This window comes from Aedes albopictus, chromosome 1, assembly GCF_035046485.1.
Source record: "Aedes albopictus strain Foshan chromosome 1, AalbF5, whole genome shotgun sequence".
In the NCBI taxonomy this organism is placed as follows: domain Eukaryota; kingdom Metazoa; phylum Arthropoda; class Insecta; order Diptera; family Culicidae; genus Aedes; species Aedes albopictus.
The window spans coordinates 12,350,778-12,374,209 of record NC_085136.1 but is presented as its reverse complement, the minus strand read 5'-3'; the positions used below and the strand labels follow the sequence as shown (position 1 = coordinate 12,374,209).

At 39.3% G+C, this 23,432-nt stretch overlaps 1 protein-coding gene across 1 annotated transcript in view; it reads left to right on the top strand.

Moving 5' to 3' along the window:
- The window catches only part of LOC109431086 (synaptotagmin-14-like), a 68,853-nt gene extending 47,228 nt beyond the window's left edge, over positions 1-21,625 (top strand). Inside the window, exons 3-7 of the mRNA XM_029862438.2 lie at positions 13,281-13,936; positions 14,011-14,571; positions 14,639-14,779; positions 14,847-15,011; positions 21,251-21,625. Coding sequence (XP_029718298.2) covers positions 13,281-13,936; positions 14,011-14,571; positions 14,639-14,779; positions 14,847-15,011; positions 21,251-21,457 — 1,730 coding nt within the window. The 3' untranslated portion in view covers positions 21,458-21,625. The remainder of the gene's footprint in view (positions 1-13,280; positions 13,937-14,010; positions 14,572-14,638; positions 14,780-14,846; positions 15,012-21,250) is intronic.
- The last annotated feature ends 1,807 nt before the right edge of the window (positions 21,626-23,432 follow it).

Genomic DNA, 23,432 nt, shown 5'->3' with positions numbered 1-23,432 from the left:
GACTACCATAATCAGCGAAAATAAAACGAAAGCAAGTTTACTTTTATGATGACCGCAATAAACCTAGAAATGTCTTAGTTCTGCTTTTCCACCAGCAGATGTCGTTACTAATCGAACGGATCGCCATCTGTTGAGAGTTTTAACAGTTTTTTTGTGGCAATAATGATTACCAAAAGGTTTACAAATCGGAAAGTTTTGTTTACTCTTAAAATCTTTCTTTATGGATATCTTCAAGTATACTATAAAACATTTTATCAATGGTTTTCATAAAAGCAGTCATAAAACTGTGAGTTTTAATTATTGCTGTAATAAAACCCTAATAAAAATCAAACAAACCTAACCAGCAATGAAATTGTTACTTGGGTGAATTGAATGTGCATTTGTAGCGTTCCAGTCATTTCGGGCAGCAATACAGTAAAAAACACACATGCCGTCCCCTAAAACGGACATCAAACGAAAGGCGGTCTTGTGTTGTTGCCCGAATCAGGATGCCCCCTTAGAGCTTCCTAGACCAAACATAAGCTATGTAAGCAACCAACGCTGCGAACAAAAAGGCAATCCGCCAGAAATAACACGATCACAAGATTGACTGATAGACCAAGAACAATAATAAAACCTCGTCATCCTGGTATTGACTTCGTTATTTATTTTGATAACTGGGCACAATTTATGTTAAGTGTTGCATGTTTGTATTTTGTGCATTTGTAATGGTCCATTTAAGTTTTCGTATCTAGGTGCCTAAACGTGGAGCCCGATACGGAAACTAAAAATGAGCATTTGTAATATTCTGTTTTATTTTCGTAGCAGGGTCCAACATGGGGCGTGATACGAAATATAAAATAGCGCATTTGTAGTGTTCCGCAATACTTTTTATTCGCAATAACGGGTCGAACATTTTCCTTGACACAAATCACAGTGGTTAAAATCGCGAAAAACGCGATCGTGGGAATTTTGAGTGTGAAAATTTTTTTTTAAAGAAAAGTGATAATAATATAATGTTCTGCATAGGCCACGGTAACTACATGGTGTCTTCAGAAAAGTTGTAGATAATATCATGCAGAAAAAAGTTGCCGAAGACACTTTTGCTCTATCTTTTGACATATATCGCTTATGTCAAAAGATAGAGCAAAAGTGTCTTCGGCAACCTTTTTCTGCATGATATTATCTAGTATAAACAACCCCTTCAAACCTTGAAAAACTACTAAATCCAATTAAAAATTAAAAAATCTTTCTTGGATTAGGTTTTTATGGCTTCTGATGTTCTGAACACTTTTTCAGTATGTTATTATGCCCCAAGTAACCACGGTGCTGAAGCCTTATTGCATGCAGATGTACGGTGTACTTAGAGCAATCATTACTTTACATGCAAACTTAAAGTTGATTTAAAATGAAAATGGGCAATTATGCGACTGCTTCAAGATTATACCAGTATAATCCTAATTTGATTCTATAATTGCCCACTTCCACTTTAAATCAACCTTAAGTTTGCATGTAAAGTAATGATTGCACTAAATACACCGTATATCTGCATGCAATAAGGCTTCAGCACTGTGGTTACTTTGGGCATCTTTTTTCTGAAGACAGTATTGCCATATTTTTATTGTTTAAACGTGCTTTTTAAGTTTTCCTATGAAAAATTACCATTTTTATAATGATATATTCGCAAAGTTGCAAAAAAGTTAAAGCAAAATGAAAAGTTGAATAAAAATGATATCTTATAGAATTATGATTAGTTGCTCTTTGTCTCTTCGATGCTTGATTGTGTTTGAAAATTGTCATTTTCTCACTTTACAAAGTTGAAATAAAAACTTACTTTGTTAGAAGGATTTTCGTTGCTTGGGATGGTCATGGGCATATTTAGTATCTTAACCCTCTAATACCCAACCCCGCCTTTAGACGGGGTATAGTTTGAGCATTTTTGTAATTTTTGCTTCGTGGAAAATCAATTTTTTTATATTTTTGGCTGATATTTAGGACTGTTTTGTATATCTCAACATAATTTTTGGTGTATTTTAAAGCGTATTTACATTTTTTAAAAATCATTGAAAAATTGATGTTTTAGTCACCTTTTAGAAGTCACTGTTTATTTTGTACTGAATCGCTACTATTAACATATTTTAAATTTTTCCCAAATCATTCTATCCTAGTTTAATAGTTTAAGGGAATCGAATACACTCTAAAATTATTTTCCTTAAAATTACACGGAAAATAAAATTTCCTATGAAAAAAATTCAAAATAAAATTTTTTCAACAATTATCTTAAAATATCAAAATGTTTTCATCTCGAAAAATCCGTACCCCAAATAGGCTTCCAGGAAAAATATAAAAGTGTGGGGATGTTCAAAAATAAAAATTAGAAAAATCAAAAACTGAAATTCACGAAATTGAGAAATAAAAAGAATCATCTTCCAAAACATGTTTAAATCGATTTTAGATGACGAAAAATGATATTTAGATCAAAATCAAAAATTTGGGTATTAGAGGGTTAAAATACATCTTTTGGTTGAAGACAGTGATGCCATATTTTCATTCTAGGTTTGTTTTTTTTTATGTGAAAGAGTCGTTTTTATATTATGCGATACCTCGAACTGTTCCAAAATGGTTCGAAAAAGTCAAAATCATCAAAAAGGTGGACAATATTCCTTTCTTTAAACGCCGCTGCAGTCACATAAACATCCCAAACAAAAATAATTGAAAAAGAGATTTAACTAACTTAGACCAAGCCCACTCGTGGGCTTCATACTACACACTTAGCAAAAATCACCGACTTCGGTAATATTTTACCGAAATCTCAACCGTTAAGTTTTTTACCGGAGAAATTCGGTGATGTTTACCGAACTTCGTTCAAATTTGACAGATAAACGATAACATTTTACCGAAATTTGGTAATTTTTACAGAATTTCGGTAAAAAACCCTTACCGAACGTTCAGCTGTTGAGATTTCGGTAAAAATTACCGAACGCGGCTAGCTGTGTACACACGCAACAGCACGTCGTTAACGATTTTTAATTTCGCTATCCACCCATTTTCGCACCGGTCGTTCGTTTCCATGTGAGTAAAATAATGATCGGTCGCCTTTGCGCACGGTGGTCTCTATTCTATCCGTACCATCGGTTTTTTGCACTTCTGTAAATCATCGCAATATTTTGTGTATTTGTATGGTGTTATTGCAAATTTTATTCAGTATAATAATCTGTGCTCATATTTTGAAAGAAGGGGTTTTGGATAAGACTGAAAACTATTAGTAAAATTTGAACTCAAATAAATAATTCCCTTGGAGATTTATACCAGTTTTGGTGCGTTTAAAGATATCATTTTCTCAATAATGTATGATTGTATTTAATCCCGGAAATCAAGCACTCTTTTTTTTTAATTATATATTTGTTGCTTACTGTATGATATGTAGGTTGAATTTTTATTTAAAATAATGTCCATCTCTTCGATATCCATGTTGCCTTTCTCGCAAGAAATTTATCTGAATTTGAGATTTAGAGCATCTTTTTTAATAATTAGGTTTATTGAATAATTACATCCCTTGCATTTCCAACACATTTATAACGTAGTTGTCTCCTTTACAACTTCACGTAGGTCAAGATTCTTGAATCCTGGTCAAAGTAGAAGCTGTCTTCCAACAGTCTGCGATAAGTTTGCACAACCTTTTTTCATAAACGTGTATTTTAATATCAGCTAATTCTATACTCAGTCACAACCTATTAGTTACAAAGCATCAATCGGAAATCTTAATATATATTGCTATCTTTTATATACTGGTATATGAATATTTTGTTGGAAGCAGATTCTATGCGCTTGAAGTAGACTGCGTATTTGTGAAAGTACATAATGAGCCTCTCTTTTTTGGCACTTCATACAACAATTGTTGAATTTAAACATCCACCACCTTGCTTTTTCTATAACGAGGAACCTACAATATGGCAGACCTGCACACCGCTTATTTTAATTGATGAAACTTGGCAGCTCGACTACATTTTTTTAGATTTTTATCGGTATGATTAAAGTATGTTTTAACAAAAAAAAAATACCTGTAGTATTTCTATGATATCTGAATTGAGTTAGGTACAGTCAAAGCATCTTTGAAAAATCATAACTACTCTAATCTAATCTTATACATACGCAGCCAGTACGCGGAATCACCCGGGAAAGCAATCGTGTTACTTTTCTTGTCAATATTGTTGCTTGCAGCATATCAGGACACATGCATCAAAGCGGCCAGGTCTATTGAGGAATTCCACGGAGTCATGTCAGTCGATCCTGAGCGACCATTTCAAAAATATCTGAAACTTTGCACAGTTTTTCAATTTCATCTAAATCGCCATTTTTCGATATCAAACCTTCATATTCACTCACGACTAACTTTTCAAAAGGGTGTATGCGAAAATAGTTCAAAAATATTCTAAAAGCTGTACAGCAAAAACGGATTGTTCGATTGTTATGAATTTTTCAGCAAAGTTAGATAACTAAATGATGATTCCTTAGAAAATATACACTGTAAAAAATTTCTTTTTTTACTATAAAAAAATATGATCTTTGTCACAAAAACTCAAATATCTCAGAACCCTATCTTTTTACCAACGTCAATTTTTTAGGGAAAATGGCCCATTATATCAGCTATCTACCATAAAATTTTGGTGATGGTTAACTGATAAACAAAAAAGTTATGACATTTCAAACATTTCACAATTTTTACATTTAGTAACAAAAAAAAATTTTTTTCTGTGTAAATTATTTGGAGAACTATATTTTGATGCTGATTTTATTGTAAAGGCTACCGGATGAATTAAACAAGTAGTTTTCATGATATTTTTGTTTGATTATTTATAATTACTATAGTATCTATTTGAACCTTAGACGCGATCCAGTGTTGTGATCAAAAATATTGAGATTGTCATACTTTTTATTGTACGTGACTGGTGAAAAAATCCCTTGATAGTGTTGAAAAGCTGTTGATCATAAGAAAAATGGAATTAAACTTATTTTGAAGACGAAAGCTGCATAATAAAAGTTTTATATATACGCGTATACGTCTAGTTGATCTGCAAAAAAATACCTCTTAGAGAACAGACTTTATGATCGGAAAAATGCGAGTAACTTCAACAACAACAAATGCATGAGAGGTACATACCATAGACAAACAGACGAAACGCCTAGAACAATTTTCGTGAAAATCCATCGCCCAGTTCACACTACCACCACCTGGTGGAAATGTTTCACGAAACACTGCGTTGTGCAATATCGTCATCAGAAGGCGCTAGTGTGAAACGTCAAACGCAAAGAAAAACGATGGGCACTCTTCTGGTTATGAAAGCCACAACCAAGATTCAAAATGATCGTTAAAGGCGTGGTCAATGAAAATTTCGTCAGTGTTACGTTTGTTTGTCTGTATACATACCATGAAAATGCTCACGAAAAAGCAAAAAAATACTACCGCTATGGATATTAAAAATTTTATAGTAAATTTTTTCTTCGTCCAAGCAAACAACACCAAACTAGTCAGTTAAAACTAATAAGTGATTTTGTTTATTATAATCTAACGAACAACATGAACAGTCGCTTTCTCAAAGGTCTTCAACTCAACGCTCTCTTGTAGACCGTTTGTGAAAAAAAAATGTTCAAAAGAGTTACGAAATCTCATAGATAAACTGAAAGAGACTGGTTATGCCCAAATTGAATACAAATTTACGCATTTGCACGTCCTGCCGTCTATGACAAACGAGCCATCTGTATATCATCGGTAAAGCAGGGCGCAGGAAGTTCGAAAACGACAACAACTGAGAAATTGGCAGAAGTGCTAAGTGCAGAGAGTCATGCCACCGTACCATCAGCGACATCTGTTTAAACAATTTAATCACCCCTTTTTTCAAAAATGCTTTGAAATATACTTCAACATTTATACCCATTTCAATATTTTTAACGTTGCAAAACACGCTTTCAACATTCATCTTGAAGAAGAGGGAAAACACTTGTCCTCAAATGTAACAGCAAATTAATCAATAAACGACTAATGCGCGGAGGGCGTGATAAAATCGGAACAGTACTGTACATATAATATACATAATACATAATAAAAACAGATTGTTTTACTCACGCAAGGCCATTAACAATAAAATCAGCATCAAACTGCGCTTTCCGGCCGAAATAATTTACACTAAAAAAAAATTATTACTAAATGTGAAAATTGTGGAATGTTTGAATTGTCATAACTTTTTTGTTTATTAGTTTATCATCACCAAATTTTTATGGTAGATTGCTAATACAATGGACCGTTTTCCCTAAAAAATTACATTGGTAAAAAGATAGGGTTTTGAGATATTTGAGTTTTTGTGACAAAAATGATATTTTTTAATGTTAAAAAAAGATTTTTTTTTCACAGTGTACATTTTCTTAGGAATCACCATTTAGTTATCTAACTTTGCTGAACAATAAAATCTGCATCTAACTGCGATTTCTGATCGAAATAATTTACACAGAAAAAAATATTTATCAAATGTGAAAATTGTGAAATGTTTGAAATGTTATAACTTTTTTGTTTATTAGTTTACCATCATCAAATTTTTATGGTAGATTGCTAATACAATGGACCGTCTTCCCTAAAAAAATTACGTTGGTAAAAAGATAGGGTTTTGAGATATTTGAGTTTTTGTGACAAAAATGATATTTTTTAATGTTAAAAAAGATGTTTTTTCACAGTGTATATTTTCTTAGGAATCACCATTTAGTTATCTAACTATGCTGAAAAATTTATAGCAATCGAACGAACCATTTTGGCTGTGCAGATTTTTGAACCATTTTCACATACACCCTTTTGAAAAGTTAGTCGTGATTCAAAATAAAAATTTGATATCGGAAAATGACGATTTAGATGGAACTTAAAAACTGTGCAAAGTTTCAGTTCAATAGAAAATCATGAATTAAAAAATTTCCTTAATTTTGATGCTGTTGCTTGGAATCGCTCTATTGCGTTGTATTTACGCGCAAAGATGATTCTTCGAAATACTTGAAGTACAGAATATTATTTTTCGGCAAGGTACTTCTCGAATTTACAGGGGAGGAAGGATGCGTGTACCAAACGATCCAGATTACATGTTGATGAAATATATTAAAATGTGTATAATAGAGCTATGAATAAATGTGTAATATTGGAAAAAGCTCCCCTATTGTTGGGTTGTTTTTATAGATCTAATGTCGAACCTCCTATTCTGTATGATCGATGTTATTCACATGGGATTGTCGCAGATTTTTTTCTGCTTTGCCCTATTGTTTCTACAAGGGTGAAGTTACCCATTTCGCACACTTTCTTCCTAACGTCTCGTTTATTTAATTTAAATTTTTAAATTTATATTTAACTAGCTGTCCCGGCAAACGTTGTCTTGCCCAGCTGTGGTGGTTTGACAACTGTTGAGCTCATAACGTCACCGCACTCTAGATTGATTTCATTTGATCGTGTTAATTTCCTTCCCAGCTCATAAAAAATCGAAATTTTTCAATTTTGTTACTTTTCTAGCTGATTTTCGTAACTTTTTGTACATATAAACACAGCCACCATGAATACGAACCGAACCGTGCAAGAGTCATCCTGATCGGTTCAGCCGTTCTTGAGTTTTGTTGCCTCAAAGGGACTTCAAACTCATTTTTATATATATAGATAAACCACCCATTGACGACCACCATTTTCAAAAACAGCAATCAAACCAAAACTCCTTTGCCTTTTTCGAAATATTCACGACAAAACGAAAGGCGAGGCACAGCTCTTTCAAAGCGGGGGATCTCAGCCCGGAAAGTGAAGAAAGAAAACCTTGCGGTCACTTATTACCGTCAAATGGTATCTTTCCGGGTTAGAAAATACGCACATCTTCTCACCGGAATCTGTGACGGATGACGATAATTTTGTCGGAACGAACTTCGCGAGTTATTTATTTGGACATTTTTCTTAATGTGCGAAACCAAACTTTACTTGCTGCGTAGCAACCCCGGCTCAAACATGTACGTGTTAAAATAGCAAAATTCACTGAATCACTATACATTTCTTCAAATATTAGTTTCGAAACGATCGGCCGAATCAAAAACTAAAGGTACAATCGTAACTATTTTTATAAGAAAATCAATACATTTTCGTTATGCATGATCCTAAAATTGGCGAAGAAGGGAAAACTTTATTCATAAACATATTTGAGCAAAGCTTGTCAATTTAAACCTATTATTGTTGTGCGTTTGTATTGTCACTATCACAATTGTATGTCAGACAATTTGTTGTGTTATTCGTGTAACGATCTATGATATTGTTTGGTTGAAAATCTCAAAGCAAGTAAAAATAAAAATTTTAATATTTGATGCAAACTAAAATAAATTCCTACCTATACAAAACAAGAAAATCATTCTCTAGAAACTATATAGGGTGCGGGCACCGGTTTTGGCCAGTCTAAAGGAAATTATTTTTATAAAAATAACCAATAAACCAATGAAACCTACCAATGTGTTAAATGAAAGGTTGCGATCTATACTTTATTAGAAAAATGCATAAATCAAACTAATACTTGATTTTTGTATTAAAAGTGGCACTGGCCAAAATAGAAGCATTGCCGCAGTTTTGGCCATATTCTCAGCTTTGGTTTCTATTTTGGCCAATCACGTGTATTTCTTATGGGAGTGGCCAAATTAGAAGCAACCTGGCCAAAATAGATATATGGGAGCTGATTTGTTAAAGAAAATTATTTTTTTCTTCCGGTTTTCAATCAAAATGTATGGTTTTCACAGCTGTAATCATCATATTATATTAGCACAGACAAACAGACGTAACACTTCGAACATTTTCCGATTCAAATTATAGTCACGGAAACACATTCGCCCAATGCTAAAAGGACTGAGTTTGGCCGACTATCAACTAGGTGGCGGTAGTGGGCAAACGTCAAACTCGAACAAAAACGATGCGAGCGCTACGGGTGGTCAGTTGGCCAACTATCAAATTTTTAAATTGACCGTTAAATCGGTGTACGATGGGAATTATCAGAGTGTTACGTCTGTTTGTCTGTGATATTAGTGTCTACTAGTAAAAAATAAATTTATACCGATTTAGATCGTAACAGGCTGAATACCGCACTATGGCCAAAACTCCGGGCTGGCCAAAACTGAAGCTTCTACCCTATCTGGCAACATCCATACTCATGTTCTTTCGTCTTCTCTTTACGCTACCCAGAGAGCTAAACGCGAGAGAGCGCACGAGCCTACGGATAGAGACCGTACTTTGCGTGTCTCTATATTCTAAAGCCCTGCTACGAATCGTACGTAAACTTTTCGCTTTTCAGCCCTACTTAGCAGCGACCGGTGCGGTTCGCTTCTTTGTTCGGGGCTCTACTTAACGTTAAAACGCTTGATTGAGCCCATGAGTGGGCTTAGTGTTTATTTCAACCTTAAAAAGTGAGAAAATGGAAATTAGTAAACACATTTTAAGCAATGAAGAGACAAAGCGCAACTTATCAGTTGACCTGTATAAGATAGCATTTTCATTATGCTTCGACTTTTTTGCAACTTTTTGCAACTTTATAGAAAAAATATAAAATAAAAAAGTAATTTTCATAGGAAAACTAAAAAATCACGTATGAACAATAAAAATATGGCAATACTGTCTTCAGAAAAAGATGGACAATAACATACTGAAAAAGTGTTCAGAACATCACAAGCCATGAAAACCTTTTTTGGTTTTTATCAACGTGTATTTTAACAGGGCATGGAAACCTCATCCAAGAAAGATATAAAGGATTTAGTGTTGTTTTAAGGTTTGAAGGGGTTGTTTATTGTTATTATTATTATATTTTATTAAAGACACTTTACCAAATAAAATGGCATTCGTGTCCAATACGATTGTTTATACTAAGTTTATTATATATCGCTTATTTCATAAGCTAAAGCAAAAATGTTTTCGGCAACATTTTTCTGCATGATATTATCTGCAACTTTGTCGAAGAAACCATTTAGTTTTCTTGGCTTATTTAGAAACAGTTTTTTTTTATCTAACTTTTGAGTAAACTTATCGAAAAACAAAACTTAAATTTAAACTTAAAAATCGTAAAAATGTGAACGCTAACAATGCCTAAATCAATAAAACCTTGGGCGGTAAGGTAGTGGTATGAGATATGTGGTAAAAATTCACCTTGGCAATCATTACGTTTAGTGAATCCCCCTATTGTTCATAAATGCGTCGTAATCAAGCCTACCAACTACAAAACTGCCTTTTTCGGATAAGTTTTTAAATACTTTGCTCAAAACAATAGGGATACATCGCAATATATCGTACACGTGACTGAAGTCAATTGATTATTTTTTGAAGAAGCTGTCTCAAGCTTATTTATCTCCAGTTACAATGAAGCTATTAGTACACGCTTTGCCAAAGTGTGAGGAGTTTTCCGCACGCATAACCCAGCAGACCAACAATGGTCTCAACATTGACAAACCATCGGAAATGTCGAGCGTTTGCTTTGCTGTTGGTTGTTGCATGCGGAAAAATTTGCACACTTGGCAACGCGTGTACTGATAGCTTAATACTACACTGAGGCAAAAAAACTTAGGAAGAGCATAAGATCCCCTTAAGATTTGGTGACACTACGATTATTGTTGAAAGCCATTAATTTCACTTATGATATAGAGAGGAAAAAGTTTATGTCTAGTCACTTACCAAAATCATAAGTTTTGCTTAGCCATATCATTGGAATATCATTGGATCAAAACTATAACTATCGTATGTTTGCTCTTATTGAAATTAACTACTGAAACTTATATAAATCAATATTGGTAATTATGAATGTCATGTCGCAAGCAAAATGATATTCGTATTCATATGTTGTAGATTTTTTGATGAAATAATTCTGCTCCAACTCATGTCACGTATCTTAAATTACTGCGTAAGTTAAATGATCGATTTCGTTTCATCGAGAATATGGAATAAAGACTTTAGTGAAAAGGACTTAGCGAAAAGGAGCGTATTCGACATTAAAGAATGCAATTTTGCATGTGGATTGTTTAACCACACAATGTAGTCAAACTTGCTTCTTTGTCACTTTTGCGAAAAACGATGGGATGAATCAAGAGAAATCAATCATTTTTTACTTACGTATAATTCCATTGTTGTTGTTGATTTCAGAGGATTTATGGGCCCTTAAAGAAAATCAACTTGATTTTTAGTGTCCGATAGCTCCGAAAACAGATCTGTGAGTAATGCTTGTCTGTCTAAGACGAAGCCAAGGACGAAGCTAGATGGAATCCATATCCTAATTGTAAAGATTTTCATAGATTTCAATTATGGCTTTTTCACAACCATGTCGCTTATGTCAATCGTAAGTTGTAGATATGGAATACGTTCGCGTCAATTATGAAATCAATAAGTGAGTAATGAAACAGAAAAATCGTCCTTTCATAAGTTGTGACTTATCAAATTCCTAAGTATTTTTGCCTCAGTGTACAAGTGCGGCATGGTGTTCATGGCATGGCAGTCTGGAATTAATTTCCAGATAACACACTTAGTCGAACTCCTCAAATCAAACCACTTTGCTGTGCATGGTCCACAATGGACTCCATTCAATGGAGCAGCATGGTCTCAAATATCTCTTCGTTAGTATGTACATCGAAATGGATGAAGTGAAGAAACAGGAGACGATTGAGTCAGCTGATATCCACATCGCATCCAGTCAATGTAATGTGCACTTCACTTTATCGTTCGTTATAGACTTCTACGTCGCATGTGCCTAGATACAGCGGCAGATCGTAGTATGCCACCACCAGTCAGCCAGACACGCAAAATGTGAACTGCGAAGCATTTTATTCGTGATACGGTGCGGTGGTTCCCCACCTACCTACGGTTACTTCGATGCATGCAAGAAAGGATTCGTATACGGTGCGAAGCCGTGTGCTAGCGATAGTCTCATGAGAACGTTACATATGTACCTACTCGTGCACATGTATGGCGAAATTAAATTGGGTTCGTTACAGTGCGTGGTTTTAGATACCGGTATCTATTTTCACCAGAAATATGGGTATGTACGTGATTATTCAACATTGGTGTCATAAATGACAATTCTCTGGAAAAGGGATAGTGTTTGGTGTGTTTGATTAGTGTAGTTTTCTGATATTTTATAAATTACCTTTGGTACATAATTAGTACGACGGTAGATTTAGATCACTATTTGTCGGGATTGTTGTTTCGGTAGACAGTTATGGGTGTACTTTGTTAGTTATTTATGATTGAAGAACCAACACCATTTTATATCTTGTGTTACGCGTCATCGCTTTGACCTGTGAGAGGTATCAGTATTAGCGTGGTTAAAAAAATCGTTTTTGCTCCACACCGCTTATTCGATTCGTAACCAGATTCTAAGCCATCTCCCAAAAATTGAGCTAATTTGGTTGAAAATTGAGACACAAGCCCTTCAAAGTTTGTATGGGAATTACTATGGGAAAAGGACGTTTTTCATTCAATTGACCGTAGCATTTCCCCAGGTGCCCTAGAGTATTAGTTGACCCTTGGCAGTCCTAGGCTACTCTATCACCTACAACTTTGCCGAAGACCACATTCAAATCGGACGTCGCATTAATTAATTATCGATTTTTATCCAACTGGAGAAACTTTAGCAGTGATCGTTCAGCTTCCCAGCAGGCAACATTGCTGCACATGGCGCCAAAGATAGCACACAGAAATCATGGCTACTATGTTTCAAGGCAAATTGCAGTGATGCCCATCGAATAGTGTAATCATCATGATCAAAGATTTTCATTCTGGACAAAAATGAATAACTAATTAATGAGGCGTCCGATTTGAATGTGGTCTTCGGCAAAGTTGTAGCTGATAGAGTAGCCTAGTACTACCATGGGTCAACTAACACTATAGGGCACTTGGAGGAATGCTACGGACAATTGAATGAAAAACGACCTTTTCCCATAGTAATTCCCATACAAACTTTGAAGGGCTTGTGCACTCTCAATTTTCAACCAAATCAGCTCAATTTTTGGGAGAAGGCTTAGAATCTGGTTACGAATCGAATAAGCAGTGTGGAGCAAAAACGATTTTTTGAACCACGCTAATCAGTATACATCCTTACTCCAATGACGATCCGGATGAGATTGGACAAGACAGCGCTGTGCAGTACTGTGCACGAAAATGCCTTGTGCTGTGCTTTAATAAGGCCGATGATATTCCCATGATAAATCTTGTACCTCAGATCTCCCCACTCAAATATGACTATCTAAAAATGTTTTTCTATTGTTCTTCTTTCTTCTAGGGAGCCGCTTTGCCTACGATGGCAACTCCAGTTCCGACTCGGAGGAGGAAATACTCCGCCGGTTGAAGTTGCAGCAGTCCTGCAGTCTGCACAGCAGTGGCCAGTTGTCGCGGTACGGTGCCGGCGCTCTGAGCCCGCTAGATCCCGATCTAGCGTCCAGTTTGGGTGGCCTGCAGCACATAACCATCGGTTCCCCTTTGGATGAAGGACAGCTGATCCGGAAGGAGAGCAGCCGCAAGCATCATCACCATCACGGCGGCCATGGCCACCATCATGGTGGCAGCGGTCATCATCAACACCATCACGGCAGCAGTCGGCACGGGTCGTCGAGGGACCCGCTGGCGCTGGCTGAGAGGGGTAAGATAGGAATGCCGCACTCGAGTAGCGAGTGTAGCTCGAACAGTTCGGTAGAGGCTTCGGTGGAGAGCAATACGGGTTTGGTGGGTGGTGAGAAAAAGGACCGGCGACTGATTTTGCAATCGGTGGGTGGTGGAACGAAAAGTAGTACTCCAGCGAAGGAGATGTCTGCGGCGGACGGTAAGAAGGACCAAGGGAGTGGCGTTGTCGGTTCGAGTTCGAGCACGAAATACAACCGATTACCACTTCAACAGCAGGATAGTTTGGAAGATGTTCCAGATATCAACAGCAATCAGGATGTAAGTAATAGAAGCGTCAGGCCACGCACACCTATAGACATCCCTGTTAACTCTTAATCCCTGTCTTCTTCCAGTGCATCGTAGTCCTCTCGCAGGAACCCTTATTCGACACGAGCGATCTCAAATCGCTCAAATCCGACACGGGAACGATCGGTCCCGGTCCGGAGAGTCCCACTTCGACCAGCTGTCCGAACGGCACGCTGGAAATATCCCTCCTGTATGACGCACCAATGCGAAAGATGACAGTCCACGTACTGCAGGCGCGGGGCATTCCGTCCCGAACTAGTGCCAGCAGTACGGCGGCCAGTACCAACCCCGCTGACCCACCGCCCAATCCCAAGAGTAGTCAGTCGACTACCCACACCCAGGTCCGACTGTTGATGCTACCGAGCAAGAAGCAGAAACACAAGACCAAGATTCGATCTGGTGAGAATCCGCAGTTCATGGAGAGCTTCCTGCTGCATCGGGTCAACCCGGAGGAAGTCAACTCGATGGGATTGAGGATTCGGGTTTACGGGTGCGAGCGAATGCGACGGGAGCGATTGATCGGGGAGTCGATCGTGAGCTTCGCCAACATCGATTTGGAGCTGGAGACGAACCTGTGGCTACCGTTGGAACCGAGAGCGAATGCAGCGGTGAGTATTGACCAGTTCGTGGGTTTGTGGGATTTTAAAAAATCGAACCTGCGATTGTTCTTTTCAGAACACCGGTTCTACGAGTGATCTGCTGAGTTTGGCGCGATCGGACAGTACGGGTTCAACGACATCCATGCAGCACGGCGGTGTCCCGGAGTTACTTCTGGGACTTGGTTACAACGGTACTACGGGTCGATTAACGGTTGAGGTGAGACTAAATTCCGAATATTCAGGAAGGTGCGATTGTTCAAACATGTGTATTTTCATCATTCCAGATCGTGAAGGGCAGTCAATTCCGGAATCTGGCGTTGAACAAGGTCCCGGATACATACGTCAAGTTGTGTCTCGTCAGCAGTATGGGTCAGGAGATGGCACGGGCGAAGACCTCGACGAGACGGGGTCAACCGAATCCGTTGTTCAAGGAGACGTTTATCTTTCAGGTAATTAAACCCTCTGAAACTGTCCTAAAACATCCTGTAAACATTCTCTGAACTCCCCCATTGGGTCTTGGTGGAAAACTTCTGAAACTTCCTTAAATCCTCCATTAAACCCCTACAAAACTCCCTGGAACTCAATGAAATTTCATAAAACCCCGTAAACTCCCCTGCGGTCATTAAAATTTCCTTAACTTTCTTGGAACTTTCGTGAACTCGCTGAAATCCTCATGAACTTACACAAACCCCCATGAAACCTTTTTGACCACCTAAGCAACCCTCCCATTGGAATCCTCCGAAGCTCTCATAAAAACCCTTAACCATTAGTGACCCCTCCATATAGTACCCGAAATAAAAAATGACCGTATAAAATCACCCACTCGACAAATGCAAACTCTTTCTTCGGCAAAGTTATTGCAATGTGGAAAAGATGTTCAAGGTGTTCCATACCGTTCTGAAATGCAATCCTTCAAATCTACAGGAGTAATTTTGTTCGTTTTAACACCAAATTGTGACATTGCATAAACTGCTGTAATACGTGAATCTCTTGGAAACTCGGATGCCATTCATTGTCATTGTCGGGATTACGCAGGTCATCCAAGCTAACTTGGAGTTTGGGCCTCAGATCTCAATACTAGTAACGGTAGTCACATCCGCTATACAGAGTTACGTCGCGTATTCAACTATAGTTACTGGACCTTTTGAAAACTAATAGATACTAATATATGCATTCAAGGTCATCCAAACTATCTTGGAGTTTAGCCCTTGACGTCTTCAGGTGAATATATGACGAAGCCACACCTCACATTTTCAAGAGCACAAATCTGAAGAACCGAATATCGGTTTGAGCTGAAAAGTTGATCGATTGGTTACCCGCTGGTGGTGACCAATCGATCAACTTTTCTGCTCAAACCGATATTCGGTTCTTCAGATTTGTGCTCTTGAAAATTCGAGGTGTGGCTTCGTCATATATTCACCTTCAGCTGTAAATGTAAATATATTCGCTGAAACCTCTTAACATCGCGTATCCAACTATTATCAATGACCCTCTTGGAACTGTATACAAATCATTCCAAAACTCTTGTGAAATATTCCAGACCAACCAAACTACTCTCCAAACCCATAAACTCCTTTTGAAATCCTCTGGAATCCGCTGCAACCCTTGTGGAACTCTTTTGAAAGATTATTAAACTTATCTGAGACCTCTATGCAATTTCCTGGAACTCTCGTAAAGCCCTGAAACTCGCTGAAATCCTCATGAACCTTCAGAAACCTTTCTGAAATCGCATGGGAATCTTCCAATGCCCCACTGGATTCCCTGAAGTCCATATGAAATCCCCATAGGTATCTTCACAAAACCTTCCGAAACCGTGAAATATCCTAAAACTTGCCTGAAACCCCCATGAAACTGACCTGCAATCCTCGTGAAATCATGAAACCAATCTGAAACCTTTCTGAAATGCCATTGCGCCCACGAAACTTTCATTTTAGGCAGACTAACCACCTTTATTAAGCACCTTTAAATTATCCTGGAACTTCAGCGAGGGCCCGCCATTGAAACCCCTGGGATTCTCTGAAAACCTTTTGAAGCACCCCTGAAGCCATGATTAAACCTCTATGGAATCCGCCTGAAACTCCCTGAAGTCCTTTACAAATCCTCTGGAATCCGCTGATACCCTCGTAGAACTCATTAAACGCATCTGAGATCTCTATGAAATTTCCTGAAACTCCCATAAGGCCCTGAAACTTGCTGAAATCCTTATGAAGCTTCAGAAACCCTCATGGAACCTTTTTAAAACAACATGGGAATCTTCCAGTGAAACTTCCATTTTAAGTGGTCCTAAGTGGGCTTAAAATTCCTCCAAAACCTCCTGGAACTCCTGTGAGAGCCCCACTAAAACCCCTGGAACCCTATGAAACCCTTCTGAAGCCCCTATTAAACTCTTATAAACCCCACCTAAAACTGAAATTCTCTGAAATTCCCCATAAAACCCTTTCGAAGTTCTCTGAAATCCTCTGAAACCCCAAAACCCATTGAAATCCTCTTGGACCCTTCCTGAAACCCCTTAGGAATCCTCTTGTAACCCACTGAAATCCGAGAGGCCCCTATAAAATTCCCTTAGGTACCTTCATAAACCCTCTAAATCCCCTGAAGTATCCCCATGAAACTACCCTGCAACCCTTGGGAAATCCTGAAACCCATCTGAAACATTCCTGAAATGCCCTTTAAACTCTTGAAACTCCAATATTAGTGATCTTAACCGCTTAAGATTCTTCCGAAACCTCTAGGAACCATCCTGAGAGCCCCATGATAACCCCTGGAAACCTATGAAAACCTTCCAAAACTCCCCTGATGCCCCCATTTACCCCTTATGAAACCCCTTGAAACTCTCTGAAATCTCATAAAACCGTTTTCGAATCGTCTTAGATTCGCTGAAACCCATTATACTCATTATACTCATCTGAGGACTCTATGAAATTCCCTTAAACTTCCTCAAATCAGACCTGTCATGAAGCCTTCCTGTAACCTTTCAGGAACCCTACTAGAATCCCGAGACTTTTATAAACTCCCTTAACTACTGCCGTGTGCAGCATAGTTGCCCCATGTTAGTAGGGATTCCAATAGAACATGGGACAACTATGCTGCACACGGTAGAGTACCTTTTAAGAACCCTATGAAACCGTCCTAAGACCTCCTGAAACTGTCAATCCCGTAACCCTCGTTAAATGCCGAAATATCCCTAAAATGTCTTCAAACCCCATGAAACTTAAGCTTAATGTGGCCTTATCCCCTTAAGTTCCCTCCGAAAACGTTTGGAACCCCTGTGATAGTCCCATGAACACCTCTAGAACTCCCCTGAAACCCCCATTTAAACCCTATGAAACCCCATGAAACTCACTGATAAACCCTTTGCAATGCGCTGAAATCCGCTGAAACCCTGATCTGATCTGAAACTCTTCAGAAAGATCATTACGAAGGTCACGATACCGCGTTATATAAAAAAAATCCTAATTAGTTAAAGGGGGGCTTTTGAGGGCGTTCCCAGGGGTTACAGAACGTTTCAGGAATGTTTTAGATGCGTTTCAATAGTTCCCGGATGTTTCAGGTGGGCTTTTAGGGGCGTCCAGAACTCCCTGAAATACCGTCGGACCCCCTGTGACATGCCTGAGCCCCTCCGAAACCCTCGAAAACGCCTATGTAACACCTTAGTAACACCTCAGTAACGTCTATGAAACCGCCGTAGATCCTCTGAATGTTTCTGTAATGCCTGCGAAATCTAGTCAAAACGCCCTGAGGACCCATGTAACGCATCTTAAATCCTTCGAAGTCCAAGAAAACGGCTGTGTAACGCTTCTGTAACGTCCAAAACCGGCCAAAAATCCTCTGACACTACCTGAAAAGAACTCAGAAATACCCCTAAAACCCCCTCGAACCCCATGTAATGCACCTGCAACCCTCCGAAACCCCAAAAAAACGCCTATGTAACGCATTTGTAACGTTTCAGAAACCCGCCGAAAATTCTCAAATTGCCTGAAATGCCTTAGAAATCCCCTTAAAACCCCTATGTAACACCTTAGTAACACCTCAGTAACGTCTATGAAACCGCCGTAGATCCTCTGAATGTTTCTGTAATGCCTGCGAAATCTAGTCAAAACGCCCTGAGGACCCATGTAACGCATCTTAAATCCTTCGAAGTCCAAGAAAACGGCTGTGTAACGCTTCTGTAACGTCCAAAACCGGCCAAAAATCCTCTGACACTACCTGAAAAGAACTCAGAAATACCCCTAAAACCCCCTCGAACCCCATGCAATGCACCTGCAACCCTCCGAAACCCCAAAAAACGCCTATGTAACGCATTTGTAACGTTTCAGAAACCCGCCGAAAATTCTCAAATTGCCTGAAATGCCTTAGAAATCCCCTTGGACCCATGTAACGCGCCTGAATCCCTCTGAAAACCCTAAAAACGCGTCTGAATTCATTCGAAATCCTCGAAAACGCCTAATAACGCCTCTAAAACATCTCAAACCTACCGAAATTCCTTCTTCCTAAATTGCCTCAGAAATCCCCCTTAAATGCCCTCGGACCTAAAGTAACATACCTAAATCCCTTCGAAATTTCCGAAAACAACTATGTAACGCCTCTATAATGTCTCAGAAACCCGCTGAAAATTCCCGCAAACTTCCTGGAATGCCTCAGAAATCCCCCTAAAACCCCCTCGGACTCCATATAACCCACCTGAATCCTTTGGAAACCCCGCTCGCGCCTCTGTAACGTCTCGGAAACTCGCCGAAAATACTCTGAATCTTCCAGGAATGCCTCCGAAATCTGTTCAAAACACCCTCAGAACCCATGGCAGCGTCCCTTTATAACGTAACGCTAAAATCGAAAATTTTTAAAACCCCTCCCCCTCCGTAACGTTTTTTTTTTGTATGGAAACTCAAAAAATTTTGTATGAGCCGTTACGCTTGATCATACTCCCCCCTCTCCCGTGAGCGTTTCGTAATTTGTGGACGATGCCTAACGCTCCTGAATTTCTCCGGAAATCCTGAAAACGCATCTGTGGCGTCTCAGAAACCCGCCAAAAATCCTCTGAAACTTCCTGAAATGCTTTAAGCTTTCCCCTTAAAACTCTCTTGAGCCCTGAGTCCCTTTGAAATTCCCGAAAACGCTTCTAAAACGTCTCTGAAACCTACCGACATTCCTCTGAAACTTTCTGAAATGCCTTGGAAACCCCCCTAAAATGCCCTCGTACCCCAAACGTCTATGTAACGCCTTTATAACGTCTCAGAAGCCCGCTGAAAATCCTCGGAAACTTCCTGAAATATCTCAGAAATCTCCCTAAAACCCCAAGTAACGCACCCGAAACCCTTCCAAATCTCCGAAAACGCCTCTATAACGTCTCAGAAACCCGCTGAAAATCCTCTGAAATTACCAGAAATGTCTTAGAAACCCCATTAAACCCCCTCGGACTCCATGTAACGTACCTGAATCCCTCGGTAACCCCGGAAAAAAGCTTATGTAACGCCCCTGTACTGTCTCGGAAAATCACCTAAAATGCTATAAATCTTCCTGGAATGCCTCCGAAACCTTCCTTATACCCCCTCAGACCCCACGTAACGCTTCTAAAATCATATGAAACCTCAAAAACATCCCTGAAACCTGCTCCGAAGATCAATGTCCCCATTTTATCACACTTCCTGTTCTCGAGTTCTAGCTCGAGTTATCCGCAAGTCTCTTACGCAGTTTTCGGAACCACTGCAAAACTGTCATGTTATACTGTAACGGTAGTATGTAACATTAGCCATGACGGTCAAAGCATTGTGATGATAGTGGAAAAAAAGTATTATGCGACTCGATACTGCCTGGAACCCCTAGAACTGGCTGAAACCCCTAGAAATGCACATGAAACCTCCCTGAAACGTCCTGTAACTGCTTAAAAAGCCCTTAAACGCCTACAAACGTTTCTTAAAGCCCACCTGTAACATCCTAAAACGCCCTGAAGTCACCTAAAACCTCCTAAAATGTACCTGAAACCTCTCTGAAACGTCCTGTAACCCCTGGTACGCCATGAAACGCATTTAAACACCCCTAAAAGACCATTTGAAACATCCTGAAAGACCATTAGAAACTGAAGCGCATCTGAAACCTCCCTGAAACGCCCTGTAACTCCTTGAAACGACTTTAAAAGCCCTAAAATCCCATCCTAAAACCCCCGAAACATCCCTTAAACATCTGTAATCCCTTGAAACGCACCTAATAACCCCCTGAAACAGCCAGGAACCCCTACGAGCCCCTGAAACCGCCTCTGAATACTCCCTGGATCGATCTGTATTACCCCTTGAATCTCTCCAGAAATGCCTCTAAAATGCCCCTGAATTGGTTCTGAAAGTCCTCCTGGAATCCCCTTTTACGCGGATAGTGTAAAAAATCGCATAAAAAACTTCAGTGTACGTGAAACCCTGAAACCCTCATGAACTTTTGGAGACCCCCGTGAAACCTTCTTGAAACCCCTCTTGTGAACCTTCTGAAACGGTCCTAAAACTCTCTGAAGTATCCTGAAACTTATCTAAACCACGAAACTTCCAGGAAATCCTATGAAACTACCCTGAAACCCTCGTGGAACCCTGAACCCCCTTGAAACACCCCTGAATCGCCTTTAAAGCCCTTTGAACCCCTCTGACATCCCCCTTAAACCGTTCAGAAACTCTCCTTGTAATAACCCACGAACCTTCCCCCGTTCCAGGTGGCCTTATTCCAGTTGAACGACGTCACACTGATGGTGTCGGTGTACGCGAAGCGGAACATGAAGCGCAACGAAATGGTCGGCTGGTTCAGCCTGGGCCTGAACTCGAGCGGCCCGGAGGAGAACGGCCACTGGGGCGACATGCGCGAGGCGATGAACCCCCGCTCGGAGCTGGTGACGCGATGGCACGTGCTGGTGGATTCCTGATTCAACTAGCTAGGGCTCTCCCCTCGGCAGAGCACGGTCATCGGTGACGATATCGCTGCGGTAGCGATCTCCGGCCGGCGCAAGTCTTCGCTGTCGTCGTCGCAGTACAACCACCACCATCGGGCTCGTCGCAGTTCCGGAAGTATTGCGTCGATGTTGGGAGGGCCGGAAGTGGCGGCGGCACCGGCGGTGGCAGCACAGCAGCTGCAGACTGCCGTTCCGGTGTCGCAGCAGCAGCTGCAGCAGGCGCCGGGAGTTCCGTGGGATCGGGACTCGGTTGCGGTGGATATCTCACTGATGCCAGGGAGTGACCTAGAGTTTGTTTAGAACTATCTTTCATCAACCATCGACGATTGAGGGAGAGGTAACTAGTGTGGGAACTAAATGGGACAGATGGGCGTGGGATAAGTTAGGAATCTTTGAGTGTGTCACTGTGACATAGATACTGTTGTTCTATGACTTGTGTATGTATGGATGTTTGTCTGTGTTGTTGGATAATAGTCGTAAGATTGAGTTTTGCCAGTGAAATATTGAACAGTTCATCAACTGATACGGAGTGGGCGAAATGGATTCGAACCCGTGATTTCCAGAAGGCTATTTCTATGCAGAAATCTCTTGTTGATTTTACATTGTATTTTTGTACAAACCTGCGCAGGTTTCGTTATCGGACGATATTGTCGCCAGTACAAAATGGCTTAAACATTTAGTGAATTTAATGCTTAGTTCATATAAACTAACATCTACTAACTTCAATAAAACCCATAACATTGGTGACATGTGCAGGTGCATTCTAAGAAGTCGATGTTGCTAAGATGAACCTGCACAGGTTTCAGACACGAATCGCTTTATCCCACAGGACTAAATATGCATACTGTAGGCATATTTAGTCCTGTGGGAAAAGGCGATTCGTGTCTGAAACCTGTGCAGGTTTATCTTAGCAACATCGACTTCTTAGAGTAAACCATGTAACATGTAAGAGCATTTTCGATTTTTTCATAGTAATAGGTGAGTGATATCGCAGTGCAGCTGTCACATTCATATGGATATTGCGTGTTTGAGTCCAGTTCCGTCCACTGCGCATAAACGTGTGGCATACATTTTAGTTTGAATCCTATAAATGCATTTTGATGTTTCAATCGTGTCGTGTATTTAGGCGTAAGATATATGGGGACTCTATACGATGATGATGATGTGTTGGGTGTGGCTGATATGGAAAGGGAACTTTTTTTTTTCTAGTACACGGGATTTAAAAGCGGAATGCTATTCGTGTTATGTGAAAAAGCATAGCCGGAAAAAAGGGTAGAACTCGAAGCTTTAACAAAAGTAGTCACAAATCAAGTGGTTATGGACAGATTTACGCGGTTGGAAATTGTGAGCTGCGAGAATTTTGCTGATTTCTATCGACTTAAGGTGCTATTTGAAAGATTCGATGGAATCAACTAAGACGTTTTGGAAACACAAGAATGTTTGTCGCAGTAGTCCGAACATCTTCGGGAGGCTTTTTACGGACGTAGAATACTTATTCTTTGAAGTTGAAGATTTTGCAGGCATAGTACAAGTTACTTTTGTTTCTTCTAGTATATTTTTTTTATTGGTTTCACACTTTTCAATGCATATTCTTGTATTTTTAATTACCAGTTTTCCTTTCTACTATTGCATAAAAAAACTATTTCAGTATAAGTCACTTTAGTTACATTGCTGAACATTGTTGCCATACTTGGAAGCTCGAATGAAAAACTCTATTACAGCTTAATATTAGGAGTCTTAGTTTACTATTACACCAAGTAGCATTTTAATGACCAATTAGTCTTGTAGCGGTTTTGACAACCATCCTAAAACCTTGTACCTCTTATTTTGGTTTTATGATGGTTTTTAGAACTTCTTCTAGTGTATTTAACTAAAAAGCTACTTGCCAATTAGTCTAGTGGGCAAATGCGGTATGATAGGATTTTCATCAGAAGTTACTACAAAAACT